The sequence below is a fragment of the Aulonocara sp. 'chitande type north' Nkhata Bay genome, linkage group LG8, assembly GCF_057382095.1.
Source record: "Aulonocara sp. 'chitande type north' Nkhata Bay isolate Kocher_YH1m ecotype deep benthic linkage group LG8, A_spYH_male_GT1.1, whole genome shotgun sequence".
NCBI lineage: Eukaryota > Metazoa > Chordata > Actinopteri > Cichliformes > Cichlidae > Aulonocara > Aulonocara sp. 'chitande type north' Nkhata Bay.
This window is the reverse complement of record NC_141351.1, coordinates 17,145,649-17,172,274: the sequence shown is the minus strand read 5'-3', so window position 1 is coordinate 17,172,274 and position 26,626 is coordinate 17,145,649. Positions and strand designations below refer to the sequence as shown.

At 40.1% G+C, this 26,626-nt stretch overlaps 3 protein-coding genes across 5 annotated transcripts in view; 2 read left to right on the top strand and 1 right to left on the bottom strand.

Moving 5' to 3' along the window:
• Positions 1–2,123, bottom strand: part of dock1 (dedicator of cytokinesis 1) — a 203,976-nt gene extending 201,853 nt beyond the window's left edge. For both annotated transcript variants that reach the window (XM_086303948.1, XM_086303949.1), the window contains exon 1: positions 1,915–2,123. In XM_086303948.1, coding sequence (XP_086160074.1) covers positions 1,915–1,957 — 43 coding nt within the window. In that variant the 5' untranslated portion in view covers positions 1,958–2,123. The remainder of the gene's footprint in view (positions 1–1,914) is intronic.
• Positions 2,124–4,075: 1,952 nt separating this feature from the next.
• On the top strand, positions 4,076–21,606 carry lg8h10orf90 (linkage group 8 C10orf90 homolog). Of its 2 annotated transcripts, XM_086303946.1 has the most exons (11): positions 4,080–4,602; positions 4,721–5,488; positions 7,318–7,381; positions 9,585–9,676; positions 11,570–12,791; positions 15,070–15,222; positions 15,548–15,672; positions 16,042–16,213; positions 17,098–17,161; positions 18,123–18,210; positions 19,960–21,600. In XM_086303946.1, exons 2-11 carry the CDS (start codon positions 4,907–4,909, stop codon positions 19,996–19,998), a joined length of 2,601 nt encoding a protein of 866 aa, XP_086160072.1. In that variant the 5' UTR covers positions 4,080–4,602; positions 4,721–4,906; the 3' UTR covers positions 19,999–21,600. The 2 variants fall into 2 exon arrangements, with proteins under 2 accessions (XP_086160073.1, XP_086160072.1); XM_086303947.1 differs by lacking the exon at positions 17,098–17,161 and having other exon boundaries at positions 4,076–4,602; positions 19,960–21,606.
• Positions 21,607–24,011: 2,405 nt separating this feature from the next.
• Positions 24,012–26,626, top strand: part of adam12a (ADAM metallopeptidase domain 12a) — a 79,650-nt gene continuing 77,035 nt past the window's right edge. Inside the window, exon 1 of the mRNA XM_086303945.1 lies at positions 24,012–24,472. Coding sequence (XP_086160071.1) covers positions 24,367–24,472 — 106 coding nt within the window. The 5' untranslated portion in view covers positions 24,012–24,366. The remainder of the gene's footprint in view (positions 24,473–26,626) is intronic.

Sequence of the window (26,626 nt, the reverse complement as noted above, 5' to 3'; positions counted from 1 at the left end):
CATGGCTTTATACAAAGACTTGCTTGCATAAATACTGTAACGTGAATCGACCAGTATGAGGACAAAAACATGCGTAATCACTGCTATGCTCTATGCAAGAAGACAGTGCCATTCATTATTAATGCTTTTGTGGGAAGACAAAAGGAGACACTTTTCCCACATACACAAACAAAGCAGTGAGACCATTATGAGAGTAGTAAATGGTGTGAGAGAAAAAAAAAGTTTTGCTGAAACAGAAATAGGTCCTCAGTGAGCGCTGCTAGCATAAGGTGTCTCACCGACTGCTCATTAGTGCTACTTGGTCAACACATAAAGTATTAAAAGTGCAATGGCTGTGCACCCAACCAATACTGTGCAGCAGTGAGGTGGCAGCTGCTTCTCTTTTTACTAATGACTCATCCACTCTTGCATTCACTGAACCCTGAGAGAATTTTCTCCATGGCTTTTGAAGAATCTCAACTTTCAAGAACCGTTGCATATTTGTGACTAAACAGACAAGCATTAGCATCAGAACTGTAAACTTGTCACACTTCAAACGGACCAAAAAAATAGTGCTTTCACGTAACTGGCTGAACTCATCCATCAGTCAGCTTCAGTAACCCTCATACAGCTGCAAGCCCTCAGTCCCACTAATGGACATAGCCAAAAGTAATTCAGTATGTTGTGGGACATTAAAAATAACAAACTGGGGCACTGGTTTGGCTCACTGGGCAAGCCCAGGCAGCCCAAATGCAAGGCCCAGGTTCAAAATCGCCCCCAAGGACATTTACAACGCAACTTCCCCCTGGTTTTCTTCCAGCTTCCCCATCTTCTCTCCACTGTCCTTACAAATAAAGGCTAAAATGAAAGATTTCTAAAGAAAAAATCTGTCCTGTGGCACAATGAGCAACTTTAATCCATCAAAACTCAACAAGTCATGCAACTCTTTTCTTATATTCTGTGCATTACAGATTTCATCTTACCTCAACTTCCTCATGGTGGTTTTTTATTTTTATTGTTCCCTGTTCCATCCCACAGTCAAGTGGAATTACCAAAGAAATTTCAAAGCACTTCTTTTTTTATATTGCACACCTGGATAGGTATTATTCAAATGTATCTAAAGCCAAAAAGTAAACATGTGAAAAGATGTGGTTTGTGCCATTAGTGTCATTTTTAAAGGCTGCATATTAGTGCCTAAAGCATGGTAAACCTGGTAAACAAAGACAAAAAACATATCAGTAATATAATTCTAACATCTCCTGGATGTATCTGATCAAGCCTTTTTCCTACAGGAAAACATAGCAAACGCAGCCCTTGTAGCAGTTTCCCTTTAAAGCTAAGTTTTTCTTCATATCATTCATAGTTACAGTTACTTTTTGCGACGAGGTTCGATACTGTTGAGTAAATCCCCCCTAAAGGAGATGGTGGAAGCTAAACGGCACAATGCTCTTCAGCCAGGTTTCAAACTCTTAGATGAGCTGACAATAAGCAACTAACAGCGAAGGCTTTCCCTGGTACAGAAGACGAAAACACAAAAGCAAGCATCAAACTTCACAGTTACAAGTCCAGCGTAGCCTGAAACTAGCTAGTTAGTTTGTAGCGGAGGCCCCATAACACAGGAAACACCGCCGTACTAGGCGCGCCTCTAACAATTCCCAATCCACACACACGCGCACACACACAGTCCTCTTCCTCACAAAAGACAGACAATCCTTGTTTTGCATTTCATGCAAACCAGCTGGCACATTCCCCACTCGTAATATTTGCATTCCACTAGCTTTTGGCAAATTTGACCACGAGATCCCGCGTACAACCCCACGGATGGGAAAAACTCAGCCGTTCGCTTTCTAATCACAAATCTTCCCTAACTTGTTCAATCTGAGAGCAGAGAGCTAGGGCGAGCTAGCGATGGAGCATGCAAGTTTTCTTACGTACCAACTCCATACTTTTCCTTTTTAGTGGGCACCCAGCGAGACATTCTCAGTGTCGAGGCTTCCTCGAGTTGTCGCTCTGCCTGTTAAAAAAGGTCCAGACGTGACCTCTTGTTATTAATGTAGACTTCTTTTTTTCAGTTTTCTCTGAGCTTTGGGGAGATACTCCGAGCAGCCATTTTCCACCAGTGACAGGACGCTCCGCAAGGGGGAGGAAGGGAACACAACTTTTTCACCCTGCAGGCGTCCTGTGAAACTCGCGGCGCTGGTCGTGCTGTGACGGACGCTGCTACATGACTACTGAGCTGCATGAATGATTAGATGATTGCAGGTTAATCTGCAAGGGCGTAGAGGTATTATTATATCATAAAGTAGTTATAATTCAAGGTTGATGTTAATTTATTTTTTGTTATTTTGTTTCAATATCCACATTACGTGGCTACAACGTTTATGTTAATATAAAAAATTTGCTAATTGTATAATGCAACATTATAAAAAGCCATCTGAAGACTACTATATGCAAATGTTATAAGAAAATCAACTTTACCAACAGGGGACTGAATTAATAAATGCGATGATAACTACAGAAGACTAAACTTAATAATAATATCACTAATAGTGATAGTAACATCCATTTGTGTCAGGTTTAAATAAGTGCTTCATGTGCTTTAGAGAGTCACTGAAAATAATAGAATAAACGCACAAATTAAACATGCTGCAGTCCTAACGTTTAATAGTTGACTGTAGCATTGGGAGACTTTTTTATTTTTATTTTGACCTTAGAGTGCATGGTGTTGAGGTAAAACACGTTCACAAATACACACACTATATTCATCTGATTGACTCGACCGCAGGTTTAAAATACATGCGGTCAGCGTTGGTTTCCTTCCTTGTTTGCGCTTAATGCTAAAGGCGACCGTGAGATTTCTGAGTAGCAATGCGCCGAATTAAGCAATAGAAGTGGCCTCTTAACCTCCTAAGACCCGAACTCTTCCACTGCATGCATTTTTAATTTGTCTTTGATATTTGGTCACATTGGGGCCCGATGAATGTAAAAACAAAGAATTACCAGATTTATTTATTTATTTTTACCTTATTTTTGTTATTAATAAAAAATAAGAGCCACATATGAGGATATTCATTTAAAATTGTGATAGAACAGTAGCAGTATAATGTCCTCATAAGTGGATACCAGGCCCTTGTAGAGCAAAATTCAGTATTTTGGTGTAAATAACCCAAAATGTGACGTCCCCATATGTGGACGCCAGGTCCTAGGAGGTTAAAGCTGAGGGTGCTAAACAGATGATACAGAAGTGATGCGTCTGCTTCACACGCTCGAATCTGCTCAGCTTTATTTATCTTTTCTGCACAACTGATGCATCCTACTCTTAGATGCACAAGTCTCCCAACTTATGATGACCCTCCCACGGTTCACTATCCCACAAACACTTTTCTCCATCCCCTTTGCTTTCTCCCTCCTCTTCAGGTTGTCATATTAAAGTCGTGCCAGCAGAGGGGGCTGCCGCTTTCAGACTTCTTCGCCTATGAAAAAAGTTGCCTTTCGTCTATCTGGTCAAATTCTGTCTTTTACTCAGTTGAGTTTTTCCATTTGTTTTCGTGTTATCTCCCAGGCTGAGCAGACAATATTATGCAAATTGCTTCAAATCATTGCATTTTCATTCTACATGCGGCTTCTCAGCTTAAAAACGTTCCCTCAAAGCAGGCCATTGCAAATGATAGACATGACATCTCTGTCTTATCTTTGTCTTTTTTTTTATACATTTGGAAAATGTAATTCCACCCAGTGATACTGAGTTGTTTTGAAAGCCATGTAGGGACTGGTAATCCACCGAGAACAGTGAAATTCATTAAATGTCAAAGCGGGTGCCAGTTTTCTTTTCTTTTTCTGTTTTTTGTTGTTGGAAGAAGTTGCATCTTTGCAGATCTGTGTTTAAAGATTAAAGATGCCCCTGAATAAAATCTGAAGCAAAATCTTTCTCCCAGCAAGTTTTCCCAACTTGTAAATATTCTTCTCTTGTGCATTGCGTGAGATCATGTGGGTCACAGTTACTTACCCAAGAAACACTGGGCCATTTTAAGACAGTCTTGCTAAAGTCACATGGCTTGGATAGAAGCTTGAGGATAGCAATGCCTCATCATCAGCCACCAACCACGAGATCACAGGGAAGAGACGAAACAGGGGGAACTGAACAAAGAGGATTTGCCAAAGCAGTAAGTGAGTCGTGGATTAACATGGATAATCTGCTCATTAGTGATGTTCTATCATTTGAAAGGACTCTTGAATGTCAGGAAGTTTGCCTTTTAAAATATTGAATACTGTATTTGGCTTGCTGTAACCTAAAATCAGATGGTTTAATCCCTTCAAGATGAATGTTAACTTTGTTTAAATGGAGCTCTTGTTACGTCAGGCATCACATCAACAAGTGTTTGTTTTTCGGCCCGCCTCTCCCTCTGTCTCTTCCCATCTTCCTCTGTGTATTGGATGTTGAGCCCTTGTGCTCAGTAACTCTTTTGTCCTCCAAACATTCCCTTATACTGCTACTTGCTGCTTGGCTGGAGACAGTACCCGCTAGCACCTACTTTATATCAACAAAGGCAGTGTTTACTTCCTAAACACTAAAGAGTGAGAAGAACTGGATTCAAGTGAAAAAGGACTGTACATCATTGACTGGTGAGTAACACCACCATCATGGAATGAAATTGATAATAACTGTTGTGAGTCTTATAACCTAAAATAATATATCTGAAACTCTAATTCTGAACATTGTTCTCGTATGTTCTCAAAACAGGAACTGTGACAAAGATGACCTTGATCATTACTGTAACTGGTGATTCCTTGCAGTGCATTTCTAGGATGACTCTTGTCAAGAAGTTGGCTTGAGCCGGGAGTTTCTCATTAATACCTCCACAGTAAACGGCTTTTGTTGAGGAGCTGAAACTTGAGAGCTGTGAGTGGTAACCTAAGCTCCAGAGGGATGACTCTCCGTAGGCCAGCTGCCCACCTAAGGAGGACTCCAGGTTGGAGGAGATCAGGAGATGAGTCCTACTGGGAGAGCTTGATGTCAGAAGGGCCCGCTGTTTCTCATCCACCACGTGCACCGCGGCCCCAGAGCGCCATTGAAGGTGGCCAGCTGGACAGCTGGCTAGAGCACCTGCAGGCTATGCAGAGCAAACTTAAAGCCCCAGCTCATAATCAGGCTCGAGGGTTCAATGACCGAACAACATCCATGCCTGTTCTGAACAAAGAGCCAAATGGACGTGCTTGGAGACACACGGGTTTTCCCTCTTTCAGCAGGGTCTCATCTTCATGTGAGAGTTCAAGCCTATGTGACAGCTCGCTGGGCAGCCAGGAGTCCCTCCAGACTGGGGTTTTTTCACCTCCGGAGCGCAGAGGAAGCTGGGAGAGAGCCCATATCATGCAGGCTCCAGAAAAGGAACAAGCCGAACTTAGTTATCTTTCTCCAGTCAAAATTGGATGGCTGCCAATCCAAAGAAGAGTGATGATGGTTGCAGACACTTGCAACCAAAACCAATTTTTGGACCATGCTCCCGGCCATGTAAGACACATAACACCTGGTACAAAAAAAAAAAACATTTGGCAATAGAATATTTTATGAAATTCTTTTATCTGCAGTTAAATTAGTGAGGACTGAAGAATGCAGAGAATTTGAGCAGTTGCACTCTGCACCTTTCTGGAAAACCAGTTAGAGTAACACAATTCTAAAACAAGCACTGGCAAAGATTTAGCTTGGATTTGGCTTTGGCAACATTTTGAATTGTGGGACTTTTGCATGTTAGTGTTGTGTATGCTCATGAAAGTGACGCTGCTTTGTGGCAGGCACTGTAGAGTAAAACACACAGAGTGCCACAGAGAGCCATTTGTAGTCAAGTCTCTGTTACCCAGGAAGAAGGCAGCGCTCTGGCATCCTTTGAAAACAGCTTACTCTGCAGGAACTCAGTGCATTCTCAAAAGGTTTACGACTCATTTGGAGCTATGTGCTCTGTGCCCAAAGAGAGAAGCAAGTCAATGTACAGAAATAATTTAATAGGAGCATCAGTAATCTGATAATATGGCTTTGAATTGATAAGTTGTGTGCTGTAGAGATCTGACTGAACTGATGCATTAAGCAGATTCCTAGACTCCTGACTGATCAAAATGAGGTTGTTTATATTTTCAGTTGTTTCCACTCTAAAAAAAAAAAAAAAGCTCTGAATGATTGTGGTTAAAACTTAAAACTTTAAGGGAGATGTGCTTTATTTAAGAAAATAGATACTGTCATGGCTGTTGGTTGACTAACTTTGGTGCCAGTTAGACTGAAAACCAGAGGAATCAGCTAACCTGATATTGTCGGACAGACATGGACTAGCTATACCTTTTCCCTTTTCAGTCTTTCTGAGAAAACCTGTTAGCTAGAAGTTGGCTGCTGTGATAGCATCGTATTTACCATGCAGGTCTTAGTCAGTATACAAAAATAGACATAGCCTCTTTGACTGAAAACATAAGCAACTTTGGAAGTGCTTTAAACATGGATCCTTTCTAATGGCCACTGGAAGCAAATCTTTTGCTAATGAGAATAAATCTGGGAAGTTTATGGGGAAAACAGACCGTTTTTTTGATCATCTTCCCAGTAAATATATTCCCGTTGAGCTTATGGTGTCGTTTATTAGTTTGAAATCTTACTAAATATAACATGATGCACATTTTGAACATTTTGGCCACCATTAGCATCCAGAAGGACAATAAAGGTGGGTGTGCTTTAGAGCAGGTCTTCCTTGTTAGTGACACCTCACTTAAATTGTTAGTTAATATTAATCTCTGGCTTTCTTTTCATCTTCCTCCCATTGCCCCCCAACCAGGGATTTTCTCTCTACTATTGTAGGGTCTTTTCCTTACAATATAAAGTACCTTGAGGGGACTGCTGTTGTGATATAAATCAAACTGAACTGAACTACCCTATCAAAGTGCAGACAGATTAAAATCCACCTGACATAACATCTCTTTTGGAAAAGCTAAGATGCTAGCAGCCAAAACACTTCAAAAATGGGGCTTTGCCTTTTCCCACTCTTTTGAATGTATCAAACACTGACCGAAAAAAAAATCTGTACTCCTAGACCAGTGGTTCTCAAAGTGTGTGGTGCGGCCCACTGGTGGGGCACAGAGTTCTTAAAGGTGGGGGGGCAAGTTACCTGGCAGAAAGGTCATGCGGAACTATGCTAGGTCATGCTAGGCTTTTCTGTCATTGTTTTGTTTAGATGGGGCTGAAAATATTTCTTCGTGCCATGTGGGGAATGATGTAAAAAGTTTGAGAACCACTGTCCAAGACGGTTATTACTAATGTAATAGTAGTTTTTTGTAATTTCTCTGCCACACTCTTTCTTTTTCCAGCTGAAACTGAAACAACCCATCACTCCAACATTTCAGAAGAATCAAGCAACACCTAAGGCACAGAGTACGTATGCAATTTGCCACTTGTATAACAGATGGGCTTTCAGCTGAGTGTAGTAAAACAAAATTCAGTTATGCAAATCTATACATTATGCAAGTGTTATAACTGAAAACCATACATAAAATAAAAGATTTAAAAAATGTAAAGAGTAGGCTATTTGTCTGTCACCAAGAAACGTAATTAATGGCATAATAAATATGGTCATAGGGTAACTATAGGGGCTGGGTTAGCTAGGAGGAGAACAAGAGCTTATTTCAGGGCTGACTTGCCACACAGTTTACTTGCCTGTAATCAGCTCCTTGCAGCAGTGTTGCCCCTGTCCTTTTTCAAATGTTCCACACCGACTGGCTGGATGATCACTTTAAACGACATCAATTTCAAGAACAACTGATCGTGACTGTTGTGCCACGGTGTTCTGGCAGTATTGCAGGCAAAGGAAATGGGCACTATTAGGCCTGAAAAGCTGATGAAAAAGAGGTAGGGGCTGGCATGGAAACGAAAGGGCAGAAAGATAAGACTGAGAGATGCTGACTGACTGGAAAAGTGGCCGTGTTAATCTTTGAGCATGACATCTAGCTCCATCTGGATTTGATCTGAGGTTTGATCTTTCAGCCTTGTTCTTGTTTATACATAGATTATCCTGACAGGGCTCAGGCTCAGAAATCAAAGTAATCCATTCATGACTTCGATAGACAGCATATTTTCAAAGATAAGTAAACCTCATTAATATCTTATAAAGGCCTAATTAAGCTGTGCCGATTAAGGTGGCATGACATTTTGTATTTTTTATTATTAACCATTTTCAAATAGTCTTTGATATAGGTTAGACTGCCTTTTCACAATCCAGCTGTTATTTACCATTTAGTTATAATTTCTGTGCAACACATACTTTTTCTAGAAAAACTGCATTTAACACATGGCTTTTCCCAAGGTTTTCTGAAAACAATAATAATTACCTCTCAATTAAATAATCCGTAAATATAGTTCAGTTGAACAAAATAATAAATAGTCAGGTGCACACAATGGCTGAACTCAACATCAATCACCACCAGTGAGTTGAAACAGGAAACAACTATCTCTATGAAGGTCTGCATCCAAATTTGTTTTATTGCTAGTCACTTTTGCTCAGCCGCCAGTGGATTTAAGTACACAATTTCACACCTGAAACCAAATGAATTTTAAATCGCAGTTATTCCAATAAGAATCAACTCAGTTGCGCCGGAACTAGAAAATGTATTTCTCGTTATTTTCTCTCTCTCTTTCTGGTTGTTGCTGACAACAGAACAAGCAGAAATAGTTTTAATCAGAGCTGAGGTCTCATTGCAGACATTTAGTGCCCTCTGCCTCCATAAAAGTCACATTTAACAAACTTGAAATGGTCTGGTGTTAATGAGCAAATGATAATAAAAATTGGATTGTGTGCTTCAAGGGCCTTCGTGTTTGGACAGGGTGGTTAATTTTCACCCTGCTCACACTTACTTTTTCGATAAAACTCATGAGGATGATGAATAAATTGGGAGGGCGGGAACTCCAGATGGGTATTTGCCATATGGCCTTGCTTCTTTATTTTCCTCTGGGATATTAAGGTCAGCTGTTGATTCAGGGAAATGGCAATTTGAGCTCAGCTAGTAGAGGTAATGAGAGAAGCTTTTCAGGGTGTTGGGGTGGGGGCTTTCTACAGACAGAAAAAAGCTATGTTATGATTAAAGCAGGTGAAAGGAGGCGTTAGAAGGGCCAAAGTCCTTTAGGAAGTCGGAAGACATTTGTCTTTAGGTCTTGTTTGCAAAGCTCTGCAATTTTCACCTGCGCTCTCATTTTCTCCCTCAAACGGAAAAAAAAAGAAGAAACCCAATACAGATTACACGCACAAGGGTTATCCCAAAGTGAGAGCATGTTACCATGGTAACAGTAGCAGGTGGAAACGCAGTCAGGGTGGCAGTCAGGGCTGAGAGGCAGACCAGTCAAGTTGCTGTGTCTCCTGGGTAAGGAGACAAGTGACTCTGGGGTGGTGCTAAATTCACTTTGCTGTGCCAGTGTCAATTATTGACAGTGTCAACATTGCTCTACAGTCACAGGAATGGATGACTTGCATGTTTGTGTGTGGCAAAGACAGAGAAAGAGAGAGAGAGTGCGGGCGAGTTAGGACGTGAGAGTATGTGTTGCAGAGACTGTGACAGTGGATCATTTGTTTTGCCTTGATACACAGATGCAGAGGTGGAGAGAAGTCACGTCGCTGCCACTGCTCTGGGTGTGAAGACGTGGCAGACACCTGATCAAGGCACTCCTGTTATTAAACAGGTAACTGATAGCAGGTTTTGAAATATAAAGTACCACATAGGTTAGGAGACAGTTTTACAAAGGAAGGATATGATGATGATTGTTATTATTGGGCCCATTTATGGCTGGAGATGCAAGGTATTTCTTTTTATATAATGAAGTTTTGTTGTTGTTGTTATCATGCTCACATTTGCTCTTTTGCTTAAACCAGAATCTCCCATTTCTAACCAGGATTGGCTATATACAAACAGCAATGTGTGTGTGTATATATATATATATATATATATATATAGAGAGAGAGAGAGAGAGAGAGAGAGAGAGAGAGATAGATAGATAGATATTGTTGTTGTTGTTTTTTAACATTTATTTAACCAGGAAGTATCTCTCGCAAGATCTCTTGCAAGACTGTACTAGGCCTGACATATAAGAGAAATAACATTTTTACATAAATAACATTTTTTTCTAATGGCAGGAGAAACTAGATTATAGAATTAATCCCTTAAAGGATTTCTAAAGCTAATTTATTGAACTAGAGCTTAAAAACAGACAAATAAATGGAACAGTGGAAGGAGAGAGAAAGAGAGAGAGAGAAATGGTTGCAGTCTACAAATAGTATCTGACTTGATCAAGACAAAGTTAAGAATGAATGTCATGAAGTGATCTCTTTGTTCTATGGATCTATAAAGTTGTGCTAGATGCTTTTTCTTTCTGGCAAATTGTTTTGTTTTTCCTTAAAATTCAGCCATAGAGTGCAATCGCTATAGTCACTTCAAATCAGGTAAAAACTCCCCAACATTGTAGATAATAATCCTGTGGCACAACAAACCCCTATGAGAAACCACTTGCCAACAGTGAGGAGAAATAAAAACTTCCTTTCAGCAGAAATTTCTGGCTGCTGAAGCCACAAGTTATTGCTAAACCAGACTCTGGGAAGGTGTCATCTGCTGTGACTAGTTAGAGTGAGGGGGAAGCAAAGAAAAAAATGAAATCCAAAGATACAACAAACAATATAGGTAGAAACAGTCAGCAGGTTGTTTAGGCCCATAACAACAAATCAGGAACATGAAGCTGTGGATTCAGTTAAACCTGCAGAAAATACAGGAAGGGAAAGAACACAGAGGACAAAAGCACATACTACAGAAGAGAGAAGGCACAGTAATGTCATAAGGAAACCAAGGTTAACACAGTTTAACAGGTAGTCTTTACAAACACAGCACAAAATCATGGTCAAAGCAGTGGTGTGGACTTCCTTAAAAGAAAACTGAAATGGCTAAACTCCTTTATGGTTTATGCACCTTTGATAAACGAGGGAGATATGTCTTATCATTTAAAAGAGGGACATATCAGTGTTTCTCCATGCTCCATAAACACCATCAGAATGCTCCAGCCTAAGGACCAGAATCTTTGCTTTTCGCCTGTTGAGGATAGAGTCTCATTGTTATTCTGTGAGGGATAAGTCACGCTGTGTGCTGGCTTTGCCTGCTGCTGCTTCCATTGCCACTGGGGCATTTAGTGTGTCAAGCATGGGGAGAGTCATTTGACTAAAGAACAAACAGCAAAGCCCTGAAGAAAGACAAGACAGTTGACCTGTTGTTGAAATGTAATATTAGAAAGATGTCATGTTGTCAATATTTTATGCCAAGTTATGTTTCATTTTCTCCATATGCCACTTAAAAGCAGCAGCACAGACTGAATGTAGATGAATGTGAAGCACGTGTTTTAATTCAATTCAATTCAATTTTATTTATATAGCGCCAAATCACAACAGAAAGTCGCCTCAAGGCGTTTTAATGTGTTGATGTATGACAAATCATTAACCATAAGACATCATCAACAACAGTAGGGTAGGACTGGGTTTTCATATATAATTAAAAAATGTTATCACATAAAATCTCATTTGTCCACACGCTGTAGGTGCCAGAAAAGCCTAGCTTTCCTGCTAATGAAGGGGACAGACCTGTCGGCTGGCAAGCTCTGAGAAGGGGCTGGAATACCAACAGGGTGTCAGCTTTCCCTGGAGGCAGTAAGACCATTGAGCTCCCCACAGGGACCAACTCAGACCCTAATAGGAAATCCCTTTTGATGAAAACAGCCAGCACAGAGGCCCTCAGGCATCCTCTGCTGAATCGCACAACTTCTGCAACAGGCTATATTCCGCAACCTTCAGACATACAGACAAACTCCGCTGTGGGAATCTTCATCCCTCAAAACAAACCTGGCTTCTCCTCCATCACCATCTCCTCCAGAAAAGTGAGCAGAACAGCTAGTCTACCTGGCTCTGATACCAGCAACCACTCTTCCCAGTCACGTGAGTCTCCTTCTCCACGCAACAGCTTGGACCACCAGCCCATGGAACCAAACTCCAGGCATTTAACAGTGCAACGGAAAGCCACTATAGTCAAAGTAACAGAGAAAAGGGTGATTTCAAGTCCTGTATCAAACACAAACACAGCACGGACACCACCGGGAAGCAATGGTCTGGACACAGTGGTCCACAGAAGGAAGGCCACCATCATCAAAGTGACAGAACACAGAGAAAGCTACAGTCCAGGCAGACTGAGGGCCAAACACCCAGAGTATAGACACAGCTATAGTGAGGGAACATATATGGGCAACAACACATGGAGTCAGGAAAATCATTCACAAAATAATGAACAACCTTCTTATCGTCATCTGAATTTTATCCCAAACTCTGCAGCACCAAATACATATACTTCAGATCCAGAGAAAAATGGCTCGCGGCACAGATCCACACTGAGCCTTTTCCTAAACAACCCTCCTGGTGTAGCAGCACCCACATCCTCAGAGATTTCTCCAAAGCCTGTTGGACAGCGATCGGGGAGGCTGCACAGACCACTGAGCTGGTATGGCAATGTGATTGGACACACTGAGACAAGCAAGGAGAATTTGACACAACCATCTGCCAGGAAATGGAGCGCTGGACTTCCAAAAGAAACTGATGTCAACCCTTTGAACTCGGACAATAGTTTCATCAGTCCTGGAAAAGCAGTGAAAAGACCAGGTCAGCTTGTGGCAGAGACACTCAAGTCAAAGGCCGGTGAAAAAGAAAGATTGCCTCTACCAAGAAGCACTTTGCAGGCAGAGTCCTCCAGTCTGACTCTCATCAAGGCCCCGGGTAGGTTTCTCTGTCCCACTTTGGGAGCCTTCTTGTCAGCACACATACTCCCTCAGTCTCTGATCTCCATTTTCAAAGGATGGCAATGTCTAAATATGCACTTCCTTTGTGCCATTTGTGTGTTCTAGCTTGAAGTTATTACACACCCGCCTAGGTTTGATACAGTCTTTCACTTTTGATGTTTTATAGGCATTATTAGATTGCAATGATATTACTTCTTGATCTGCTGACACGAGCCCAATTGCCCAATCGAGCAACATCAGCTAGACGCAAAGGTGCCCATCAGCACCTAGATATGCATTCTCATTTTCACCTTTTTTTCATTTTCCCACGCAGGCCTTTGCATGCATAATCTATTCCTGCCCCCTTTTCACTGGCAGCACAGGGAAGGAAGGGAAATCACAAGCTGCTAAACATGGTGAAAATGAGGTATTAGAATGTGTTAGAATCTGGTTTGGCGTTAAAGCCCTGCAATGCAGCAGTTCTATTTGTATGTGTTTCTTTGCGCTAATCAGGTTGTGATCGGGCCATCTGGGTGCCCAAAATAAGTCTTAAAAGTTTTCTGCTTACTTTAAAATAGATCTAACATGCATTTTCTCACCTTCTGTCATATTTACAGTTTTGTGCAATAGTCTTATGCCATCACCGTTTCTTTATATGCTCAGAAAATAGGAAATAGGTGCAGTGACTTTTTGACAACATACATGGAAAAAAGGATGTAAGGCAAAAAGAGAGTCTGTAAAATTGTAACAAGCCTGAAAGTCAATATGTCGTATGACTACTTTTATTCTTCAGCACAGCCTGAACTCTCTCAGACAAGCTTTCTTGTCATTTCTTTAAGTGGTCTTCTGGAAGAGTTTTCTGCAAGGCTTCTTGAAGGGCATTCAAAGATCTTCTTTGGATATTGGCCGCATTTTGTTCTGTTACCTGTCAAGATTAGAGATGGGAATCCATAAGAATTTAGGGATTCTGATTCCATTATTGATATCACTTATCAATGCGATTCCTTATTAATTTTCTTATCGATTCTCGTTGGGATCTCACTGGCTCCAAGTAACCACCATTGCTAAGCAGCAATAAATAAATTACATTCATGCAAATTAATTGCATGCTGTGGGTCCAATGTTTGTGCATGTTTGTTGAAGTATTTCCCCTCTTTGTTGTGATCAGTGTCAGGAGTCGTTATTCAAAAACGTAATTACACATACTTAAAAGTAATGCAGTACGTTTTAGGGTAGCAGCACTTCAGGAATATCTTGTTGTTGCAAAAAATAATATTTTATGCCAGTCAAACTGTGTTATCATTGTCATTTTTCATAGCTTCAGCAAACAAAGGAGAAATACTGTGTTTTTGACAGGCTGCCTGCCAGTGACAAATTGCCTAAAGATCCTATTCAAAATTAATTCTTTGCTAAGTTGTCTGTTATGTGTAGACACAACACTGGTTTATCCATTGAGTTATGTGTATTTTTTAATCCTTGAATGATTAATAGATCAATTTTAAGTGACTTAACAAACAAAAAAAAAAGCAAAAAAAACCCCACAAGGACTGGACTGAAAGTGAGTGAAGAGCAGTCAATGTCAAAAGAAAAACATTTGAAAGAACTATTGTGCAAGGCCACTTTAAAAAGATTACAAGAAAACTCTGGCTTCTCAGAAGAAAAAGATAAAGAAATGATTGGTGGGTCAATACTTTTACACAGTGCTGTATGCACACAGAGAGATGGATACTACTACTAGATAAATATTACCACTAAAGTTTTGAATAATGAAGCTAAAGTTGTTACAAGTAATCTATACGAGCCAAAAGCTTTGTCCTCACACTGATTCTAATTCCTTTCTGCCTGTAGCATTATATTAGATCCAAAAAATATTCTTGGTAAAAAAGCAAATAAGTGTATTTTCCAAAAATCTCAAAATTTCAAGTTAAGTCTTCACAGTGTGCAGTTGTTAAAAGACTCAGCTGAAGCTATCTTTTGGAAAATCTGAATATCCAGGTGAATAAGTAAGAAGATCAGGGAGTCTTCTGCTGAGCAACTGTGTTTCTTGATTCATGATGTCTTTTCTCTGTGTGAAATTATTAATTATTCTTTAATCACATTCATTAAGAGTGTCATCAATTAATTACAAGGCCCTAGGCAACATCATTTAAATTCAACGTTTGTTACAGTCAACCACCAAATGAGGCAGGATATTATACAGGAATGATAGCTCCGAAACAGCCACTGTCAATGTTTTACTCACTCTTCAGTTACATCAAAGCCATTTTGGATTTCAGATCCCCACTCCCAACAGTCTCCAGAGGAAGTGACTGCCCTGAATGCGGCTGCGATCATAGCAAATATCAAACTCCAAAGACAACTTAGTAAGGAGAAAAAACCAAGTGGCGATTCTGAAACGGATTCCACTGCATCACCCCAGGGAAATTCTGGTATTATTACTTCTCTCTTCCTCTAATTATATATATATATACTCATAATACTCACTGTATAAAGCATTTATCTTCATTACAATAAAGTAAAACTATTGGTGGTTCAACATTTTCCCCCCACACCTATACATCCTTAATTTTATCAATACTAATATGGTAAAATTCCTTGACTTATACATACTATGCCAACCTGGTTCATTCCAGTAATTAATATGTCATGGAGACCCAGGGGGCTCCTGAGGAACTGTGCATTGCAGTCAGGCATGTGAAGCTAAGCCATGTGTACATGAAAACCCAAAGTAGTTGATTTCCTCTGTCTTGATAGTGACAGATGAGGGAGAGCGTGCAAAGCAGCATCCTAATCACAGCCGACGCCTCAACCGGCCTCATGCTGAATTTGTTCCACTGAGTCTAGATGCTGAACAGTCATCTGAAGCTGTTTCTCTTCAGGTGAGTTTATTTTCTGTGCTAATAAAACAATTTTGAGAAATTGATTTCATTTTCTAAATAAAAAGTCCAGAGCCACAGTGTAACCAGCCAGAGTAACTTTCCTCTCCTAAGAGTTTTTGTTTTAGGTTTACAGAACTCACAAGGCAAAACTAGCCAGTGTTTTCTTATAAAGGTTCCAAAAACAATATAAAGAAACCACTGTAATACAATTCAATATCAACAAAAAAGAATGACATATTTATACTGGCTTTAGGGTTTTTTTTTCCACGACATGCCTCACCGTGTATGCTCAGGTGCACGGGGAGTTTGAAACAAGGGTTGTGCTTAAATGTTTTCTCAAGAAGAGCAATGTATTTGTGGTTTTGGCAGGACGCGTTGCAGAGGTCTAGACCAGACTTCATTAGTCGTTCCCAAGGTAGAGTGCGAGAGCTGGAGCGAAAGGCACAGGAGAGAAGGAAACTGTCAAATTCAGTAGGCCCACAGTTGGAGAAGGCACCCAGGCAGAGGAGAGCTCTCAGCACTGGGTCTACCTCTCTGAACGGTAATGCACTAGCAGCCAGCCTCACTTCTTGTCTCCAGTGTACTGTCCATTGTTTCTGTGCAGCTGCAGTGGCTTTTTGCCACACGACTAATCATACACGGATACAGATTTAGACAAAAAAGGGGGGCAAAGGGGTGTTTGTCAGTCAGTGCTGTTTTTCTGAATTCGTGAAAATATTTCTTTTCTAATTAAAGTTAATAATAATATCTACAAATATTTCCAAATCCACTACAATCAACAACAACCAGCAAATATTACATTAAGATTTTGCAGTAGCTTCTTCAGGAATTATTTAATTGAAATTATGAAATGAAAAACCTGGATAAGTACGTTTAATAACATAGATAAAATGTTAAAGTAGCTTCATGCATCTTATGGATTACATAACAGACTGATATCCTAAAGTAAATCACCCTGATACACTTTATTACATTTTCTTTTCTTTTGAATGTAGTTAAAGATTTTGGAAACAGAAAGTGGCACACCTGGTGAAACTTTGACTAAATATAATAAAAGCAACCTGAAGTAAGATGTTAAATAAATGGTTTTAAAGACTTTGCAGAGATTTTATGGCTCTCTCTGCCCTCTACAGGCTACAACAGAAAGGTGCACCAATGTCAAAATACCAGCTGAGAAATCAAAATGATCAGTGGTGTAATTACAAATGCCCTGCAGAATTTGACAGGTGCAAATGTGATGGTGCAAAGTGCCTTAAGAAACAAAAAGAGAAGGTTACATACTTTTTAAAAAAAGATAATCTTATATGTTCAAATTCAATGTGACATTTTTTATGTTCAAACAAAAAGGAAGTGTTTTGTCTATTCCAACTTGTGTAAAAGAAAGACTGACTGCAATGCTTTGCCCTTGTGTGTGTGTGTTTCTAGGTAACCTTTTCACTCACAGAGAAAGAGCATTTTCTAGGAAAGACATGCAGCCCAGATCCAAGCTGTGAGCGCCATCTATGTTTTTACTTTGGCTCACTATCAGATGCTTTTACTTTTTAGGCTTGTATCACTCCTGCATTTTGAGCATTTTTTCCTTAGGCTTTGTCTTATTTTCCTGGCAAACTCACAAAAAATTAACAAGCTGACATAGTTATATACATAAATACTGAGCAGATGTTTTTGCACCACCCCTTTTTCATTTATATATGTATATATATTTCTGCTGAGCCACTTAACAGTGACCTATGAATCACTGAAGCTTCAAGGTATACCTTCGAGGAATAAACCAGTGTCGACACATAAGAGCCAACTTAGCCAACCAATTTTGAATTGTGTCTTGAAGCACTTTGTTACTAAAAGCCTGTGGAGGCTCTGGCTTGCAGGCAGTGCTTTTAGGTTGGGAATCTTGTCAAATTATGTCATCCCACTAAATTTTGATCCAAAAAACCAATACCATCTGTAAAGCGTCTCATTAGAAACAGCTTCATTTTCAGGATGACAATGATCTTAAACACACTGCTAATGCAGTAAAGGCCTACCTGGGCAGGTTGGCAGTCTGTGGCAGGGTCAAAACAGAGCAACAGACAACCATTCGCACCTTTGACCAGTTTAGAATCACAATTAACCTTACCCCACTAACTGTATATTTGGCCTGTGGGAAGCCAGAATACCCGCATATAAGTGTGAGGGACAGGGACACATTTAAACTCCACGCAGAAAAGTTCTGGACAGATGTTGGATTCAAACCCAGAGTGCTAACCACTATGCTATTGTGCTGCCAATGTGGCACATGTTTGTGTAAATCTTCAATAAAATTTCTGATTTTGCTACCAAATAATGACGAAATAAGGGGTGGCTCAAGACTTTTGCACAGTAATATAGTTCCTAATAAATGTTTTAGGTTTTTTTTTTTTTTTGAGAACCGCAGATTCCAGATCTAAAACACCATTTTTATTTTTGTACAGGACACCTGCAGATCTCAAGAGACAAAAAGAAGAAGAAAGGAGGGAGGTCAGTTTGAACAACAGATATCGAGCTGAGCTTTACAAAAAGGTAAATCCTCTACCTATTTTTCACAAAACAATCACAAATGAATCTATCAATTAAAAAAAATGTTTAAAAATCAAAGTGACTTGATTTCTGTTCAGGAACGCAAGAGAATAAATGTAATTTGACATCTTAACCAAAAAATAACAACTTGCTTTACTTTTTTCTGCTTTTTTGTAAAACAGTACATTTTAAAGTTTGTGGATAACAACAATAGGCAAATAAAAGATGATCAGTTAATGAGACAACTCCACCTAACATGAGTTTAAACCATCTAATTCTAGTTGTCATCTCATTAAATATCAGCACCAGACGTTGTTACAAACACATATTTAGGTAGAACTTACGTCATCAAATCATTGAACATGGAGAATAAAGCAAATAACTCCTGTCTGGTAGTTATCTGCCCGAGACACTGAACAGAACATTAATAGCATGTATGACCCACAGGCAATTGAGCAAGTAATAACACACCTTTCCCTTACAGCTCAATTAAACCTTGGAAAGAGTGAAACATTTTTGCAGTAATGACAAACACTTAAGGGTTTCTATGTTAATAATGCACCCTTGTCTCTCTTCAGAACGATGCCGCTGTTGAAAATAATGCAGTAAAGTGGGCACGTAATCCATTATAATTAGCTGAAAAAAATGGATTTGAGTGGGTCGCACGAGGCTGAGTTTAAAGGACTTTTTTGATGCAAATATCAGGGGGCATATCACATTGTGGGGCCCTAATATCAAATTATAACAGATAAAAAGACCCACAGTTACTGATAAGGTTTGTCATTTGCTTTTGGAGGTCTGGACAATGTTTTGGTTTGTTTTGAAGTAGAAAATTACACTTTAGTTATTGCATGATCCACCAAATATTCAGTGTTGCAATAAAAATCCAGCTATAGGGAGAAATATCTACTTTTAAATGGTTTACCTTTCAATTTTATACAGTTTTTAGAGCACTAGCTTCAAGCATGTAGCAATGTAAAAAATTCTTTACATAATTAAATGTCTGCTCTGATTGTTTACAGCGAGACCTACAATAGACTGACTTTTTACGCCATTGCATGATTACTTAAACTTTCCTTTACACTTATTTTCCACTAGAGGGCGATGCTGCCTAACTTTTCTATTTTCTTGCACGCCTGCAAAAGGTTCCGTGAGAAAACCCGATCTTAAAAAACGCACTTCAGAGGCATATTTGTCATGTTTAGCGATTGCTAGCGAGCATTCCTTTTTTGCCATTTTATAGTCAATAATTCTGACCTTCTATAGAAGTGAGTTTGATTTAGAGGAACTGTAGTCTCTCTTTCTCACCCTGCACCCCACACCCTGCCTCTCATTATGAAGAGAGACTGTGAACAGTCTCATTGTGCTGAGTGTATGAGCCCGTGTTCCTCATGAAACAAAAGGCCCTTTAGTGGCAGAGAAATCCACAGCGCAGTGCCACCATTCAGCCGAGCCTGCAGACAGAGTGGGTGCCCACACACAGCTGCTCCTCCCACACTGCTGCTGTGGCAGATAATGCAGGGAAGAAGGGCTATGATGCCAGAAGATCCAGCGGGTCTTGAAAAAGGAGCTGGAAAGCTTAACAGTTTGGGTGAGAGGGTGCCATGTACCAGGAATCGGTCCTGTTTCTGCACATGACCTCTGAAAATTAAGGAGCATGCTAGGAGACTTTTGTATGGACCAGATTTGTTGTCTGTATATAGCCTTTATTTTGTGATATGCGTCAGCCACTTGTGTGTTTTCTTGTTACAGAAACTGCTGGATCAACTTCTTCAAAGGAGCAACAACTAAACAACTGAACACATGGATGAAGATGTAGAGAAAGGCATAAAAGACTGAGACAGTGAACTTTGCCCTTTGTCAGTTTAGTTTATTATTTTTCTAGAACCTGTCTTCTTATGTGGATTAAAAACATATATTCTCATACAAAGTAAAAAAAAAAGACATTTAACCTTAATGCAAATTTATTGCACTTCCTGATCAAACAATATGTAGTAAGCAAAATCAGCATATCTCACTATGTGACCTTATCACAGATAAATCCAATTACATATTTGTTCATTCTTTTGCTCTTCTATGCAAATCTGGTAAGGATGTCTTTCTGTGCTTGCTTAAAACTGCTTGAAAAGCGAGCAGTGAACACACTCGGACACGGTCCTTATGGATTCTAGAAACATCTTCAAATCAGCAGTGCCTGCTGTTTAAATGACCTTTCTATGCTCTGTCACGTGGTTGTCCTAGCCACCCTTGTGGTATGCAATTTCAAATAAAGGTTGTTGAAGGTCGAAAGTATGAAATCATGTCTGGACAGTCTGTTGTGGTTTTAATCAAACATCAGCCTCGCCGATATGGTTTCGATTAACTTCTGTTTATGCAGTTTGTTGTCTTGTTTGCACTTGATTGCAAGCTGCCTTTGTTTTGAGACTACTCCATGTAATTGGATGCAGAACAAGCGTCTCACTGTAGCAGTGGCGTCTTCTGACAGTCACTTTCACATGATACCATGTGATGTGAAGCAGCAATGTAAGACAAAATCATCCATTATGCTTCACAGTCCAATCCGGGACAGTCTTTATCCGTCGTCTTCATTTAACATCCAATGCTGAAAGAAATGTGAAGTGAGCTCTGCCACCATTCGATGCCAGATGGAGGAATGTGACCTCGTTACAGTGGAAGCCCCCCCCCTGTTAATGGACAGTTCAACTGAATGGAGCCTTTGTCTCTGTCATTGTGTCATGATGGACCAAGCCTCGCTGTTGCATATTCAAATTTGTGTGTTTTGATCCAGAATGAATATGCAGTGAGCGAGGGGTGTTGCACAACAACGTGATGATTCTGGGTAAAGCAATGTGTCAATATTTATTTTTAGAACAACAGACAACAGAGCAGAAGACCTTCTCATTACTCTCAATTGTCATTTTTCCTCATTTGTCTTTAGGTTTGTGCTCCTCCGTAGTCCAGTCGTTTCATCCATTGTAATTTTCATTGGTGTGTAGAGAAAACAGATGGTTGCTACTATTTTTATAAACCTATTTTCATGTCTGTGCAATTGCATGTGTGGGTGTATTTGGACAGTGGGAGTGCGTTAATAACACCATTCATGGTGCACAATGATAATAATTTGAGACTAGAAGGACACTTGTGTACCATGGATGTTCTTTAAAGAAGATAATTGATCGCATGCATGAGGCCTTAGTCAAAGATTACCTTATTTTACCCTTGCAACTGAGTGTCTGCGTATAAAAATAGCCGTTATGAAATTATTCACACATCAACTGACTCTTATTTGATTCTACATTTATGTGTTTTATATCTGAACAACTTTTGTGTTTCAACTTTTGTAAATGTGCTTTGGGAAGTGAAATTCTTTTCCATTTTGTTTCTCCCAAAATCGTTTTCTCATTGTTGCATAGGTAAGATGGAAGGACGTTCATTAATCATCTGTTCTAGCACCAACAGAGAGCCCTGCTCTGCAAGCACCCCTTGGTTCTTAAAAAGCAAGCAGAGTGCTCCTCAGTATTCATCAGAGATGGGCAGTAACGCGTTACTTGAAACGCGTTACTGTAATCTGATTACTTTTTTCAAGTAACGAGTAAAGTAAGGGATTACTATTGCAAAATCGGTAATTAGATTACCGTTACTTTCCCGTAGGAACGCTGCGTTACTGCGTTACTAAAACCGTGATTTTTTTTGCGAGAATGTCTCATGACAGTGACGTAAGCAAGTGCGACGTTGGTGACAGCAGCTGTGTGCAGATCAACAGTGCATCATATATCGAGTAAGGGAGAGAGTATGAGCGTGCAGCGTTTAAAGCGTGGACGTACTGACCTTACTTTGAGTTTGATTCCATAAAAAGTGACAAAAACATTAGCGTCCATCGTGCGTGGGAAGAAAAATTATTTTTACAGCGAAAAAAACCCCTAAACTTCCGAGCAAGCACCGAGTAGCTACGACGTGATGGGAAACTCACAGAGACACTCGCGCGGATTCTTCAACTGACCGCAGCACACCTACACCAGGGTAACCCTCCGCCTACCCTGCTCCTGCTTTACAGGTGAAAATAGAGCAAAAGGACCGCTGAGTCTTTGACTTTATTTATTTTCTGCTGTGTTTTACTTGCATCTGTTTGAAAGAGTGAGTGAAAACACAAAAAATATTTTATTTTATGTGCTGGAATGTGTAGAAAATAGGTTTAAATGTTAAACTAATTTATTCAAGTCAGAGAATGTTGCATATAATTAAATGTTTTGCTTGATGCATAAAGTTAAAAGATTAAAACTGATAAAACAAGTTAAAAAAAGAGACTTTTCCATTTGATTACATTTTGTATGATGGATTATGTAGAAAAAGTAGAATTGGGCTGAAAGATCTATCACTTTATCACCTCTTCAGGTTGTAAATCGTGTTTTTAAAAAGTAACTAAGTAACTAAGTAACTAAGTAATTAATTACTTTTGAAAATAAGTAATCAGTAAAGTAACGGGATTACTTTTGGGGGGGAGTAATCAGTAATTAGTTACTGATTACTTTTTTCAAGTAACTTGACCAACACTGGTATTCATTTATTTCCATGTTTCATCTTGGAGGCAGAGTTTTGAGAGGTTTCTGTGTGAGGGTGTATGCTTTCACACTGCGTTAAGATAACAAGTGGATACGGCGCAGTGACTTTACCTTAAGCCTTAACGCTGGAAGCATGCTGGAGCCCTACCTGAAATGCTAAACAACCCGATGCGGCGCACTGCAGAGTGCACATCGCGAAAAGCATAATTGAGCAGAGCACTTTGGGTCTATCAGATGGCTTTCTGGCATTTTAAAATGTAAATGTGATGAAGTAAAACCACTTTTTTGTGGCATGCGCACGAGTGAGTCTGTTTTTTTTTTCTGGCTGAGTAACAAGTAATTGATTTACCTTATAACACCTTCCCAGGGAGGCTATAGTCAAATGTGGCCTTAGTGTGTGCTGGTCTGTTAAGCTCCCTGGGTGAAGTTGATCAAGGAATACCAGGAAAGAGGAATGAAATAACCTGGTTTACCTTCAGAATAAAAGGGTGTCTACGTCTACAGCAACGAACGGTGGGCAAGAGAGGTGAAGAAGAGAATGCAGGCAGGTAGGAGTGGGTGGGGACCAGTGTCAGGGGCGATTTGCGACAGAAAGATAATAGTCCCAATAGGTTGGGAGTGACCAGAACTGACAAGACTAAAAATGAGTATTGGGACACCTCAAGTTGAACGGTTTGGAGACAAAGTTAGAAGCATGGCTGAGATGGTTTGGACATGTGCGGGGGATGGATTGTGGATAAACTGGGCAAAGGATGTTGGAGCTGCCAGGTAGGAGGAAAACAGGAAGAGTACAGAGAAGATGCAGGGGGTTTGGGTGACACAAGAGGATGCTAGGGTGAGATGGGGGCCGATGATTCACGATAATTAAGAACTTCAAAATAAAACCTTATAATATCTCTCAGCCTGTGCACTTGCCAGACTTATGCTTTAACAAATGCATACAAAATTGGTTAAATTGGATTCATGCAGGTTTTTGCTGTAGCTTTTGGAACACACTGTGTTCAAAAGGATGGCTTTAAATGAAACTTGAGGATATAAATCCAGTAAATTTTTTCCATCAAAAGAATCGATTTTGCCCTAAATTATTTATTTATTCTCCATGGAACTGTTGCCTTCTTGTTGAAAAATGGGACCGGAAATTGCTTGTTTTTTGCGTCTAACTTGACAGCCTGGTTGCCATTTGTGTGCCCTGGCGGTGGCTTTAGGACCTCGCGGAGCGCATCATTGAAGCACATGGTCGCTACTCATAAGACAACACTCCTCGCCAGTAATTGCTGTGGAATTGATGTCATTCCAGTGGGGCGACTGAGAGACAGCAGCGGCTCGTGCCTTTGTCAATATTTTCATCGCTCTCCACAGTTTTTACTTACGCGCGAGCGGCTTCGCACTTGGACATCTTTGAATGGGGACGAAGTGAGTGGACTCGAATCAGCTGTCTTTGGGATTTCCTAAAGCACCGGTCATATACTTGATCACATTTCAGGAAGTCGTTTCATTTGTGGGGAGGCTCTTGCACATCAGCTGTTGTTGGACTGGAACTGTATGATGGTTGCGCTGCAGTGAAAGACAGTTGGCTAGTCCCCCTCCACGCTTCAGCATCATGAACCCCGAGAGCTGGAGTGTGAAGTTTGTTATTTTGACAGCACTTCAGGCTTTAACTGTCACTTTGTCGGTGTGTGACAGGATGCTCTTAAAATCTGTCAAAGGTAAGAAGGGGAAAGAAGGGGTCTTGCCATATGTTACCAGGGAGGGTATACTGAAAGTCCGTGCGTAAAAGTAGCAGATTATTTTCCTGTGTTTTCTTTTAAACGCGAAGAAAAAGCTTTTTTTTTTGTCAGTTTAAATGACCCTGTAGCATCCGTCTATATGCACTGTGTTTCTTGTGTATATGTTTTTCCGATTCATTCTGTTCTTCATTCGTGTCTCCCTTTTGGCAGCGTGGGATACATCGTGTTTTATATATGCAGCTGTTAGTTGCTACATCAGACCGACAGATATGTAACACATGCTGGGGTGCAGGGATACATCTTCAAGTACAAAAACTTGCTTAATTCATGGTTCACACTCATTCTCTCCATGTGTGAGCAGCAGAACATGATTTTTTTAATTTTTTGTTCCAAGTCCACCCACTGTGTACCGCAAAAAAGAGGAGCTGCTGTATAATTGATGGTGCTGAAAGTCTCTTTAGTAATCAGTTGTAACACTTTTGGCGTTTTGCTGGTGCTTTTAAAAGCATACTTCAAGGCACTTTAAGCATACTTCACTTTTTCAATTCCAGGGTTTCTCTAGTGTTAAATTTAAAAATAAAAGCCCATAGTTGATTTGAAGTTAATCAAGTGAGAAGCTTTTATGAAGCCTGAATTATATGTATGGGTTCCCAGCAGCAGCATGACAAAGGGGCTGTACTGAGGAGATGTTCAAATGTGAAGTCAGGTTGTTTTTATATACTAGTATGTGCTTGTTTGTTTGTTTATCTGGCATTGTGACTGCAAGCCTTTGGGCTCGTGTCATCTGAGTCACCAGCATTCTACGCCCTAGGTGAGATTCAACAAGGATGCCACACACAATAAAATTGCAACTGTGGTGAGTCGAGGAGCTGCATTTCAGTAACTTCTAAACACACTGACAGTCACGACACTCACTGTGTGAATCCTGGGAATTAATTACCAGGAAGGGCAAATGTGTGAAACTGGGATTGAAGTATAAGGAACTTGTTCATTTATTCATCAACAGTTCATCATCGTCAGACGTTAGCCTTGATGTGCATTTCCCACGGGGCCGGGCTCATCGAAAACCATCATTGTCAGTTGATCGGTCTGTGAGAGTCTGAGACTGTCTGTATCGGCAGAATATTACCAGCTTTTAAGTAATTTGGGCTGATGGGGAAAATTGATGGAGGGTATTCTTCATTACAACCCACAAAAAAGTTTGCAGCCATGATTTTGGTGGTCCCTTTAATCATTAAGACATTTCTGACCAGACAAAACAGGCAAAACAAAGATGGTATATTTCACTTTCTAAACTTGAGAGGGGTTCTTTTTCTTCATGATTTCTTGGACAAGTTGTGCAAAAAATAATTTTTGTGATCAATGAAAGTAATTAGTTGTAGCCTTACTTAATGCAAAGCATAATTAGTGAGGATAATTACTGCTCATTTTCATGTGGCTCTACTTCGTCTCTAGACTGTGGGTTTCATCCAAATCTAAGGCAGCTGAAGGAGCGACTCAGTGCAATGTTGTGTTTGCATACATATTTAATGACACCCTTCCTTCAACTTTCATGTCGATTTTCTCCCTGTCTGTCTTATGCATGTTCCTGTCCTGGCTGGGCATCGTTTATGAATGATTTCCTCCCATTGGTTGACACATTTTAGTGTCAGTGAGTATTTACGAGCCAGATGTACTGCTTCGGCCAACATGACTGCCTCTGCCTTGAGCACTGCATGCAGCTTGCGTGCTGCACCCTCTGACAAACGAAAGCTGAGCTGTGAATATATTTTTGGACTGTAGTAAAAAATTCCTTTAGCAAACAGTGTCCTCCCCTAGAGTGACATTATCACCGTGATGTGACCCATCTCAGGTCTAAGGCATTTAGTATCTTCTCAGTACGAATGGATTCAGTTCTTCCAGATGAGTTGTTCAGGATATTTAAGACCCAGGAGACTGGTAAGAAGAACTGGCTGATCTGTAGTTGTGCATCAAGACAGATTGATCAACCAGTCGTCGTTCCGCAGTGGGGATATTTGTATATAAGAGGGAAAATATCTGGACTGTGCTCATGTGGCCTGACCCTACATGTGTTACATTAATTTCTTCAAATCTGCCGTGGACTTGTTTGACCTCTCCAGCAAACGTTTAAAA

Bases quoted from the DNA above. Each gene is read 5' to 3' on its own strand.
- lg8h10orf90 (XM_086303946.1), top strand. From the start codon at position 4,907: ATGACTCTCCGTAGGCCAGCTGCCCACCTAAGGAGGACTCCAGGTTGG. The intron at 12,792-15,069 runs GTAGGTTTCTCT...TTTGGATTTCAG, and splicing joins GACTCTCATCAAGGCCCCGG to ATCCCCACTCCCAACAGTCT. The intron at 15,223-15,547 runs GTATTATTACTT...CTGTCTTGATAG, and splicing joins ATCACCCCAGGGAAATTCTG to TGACAGATGAGGGAGAGCGT.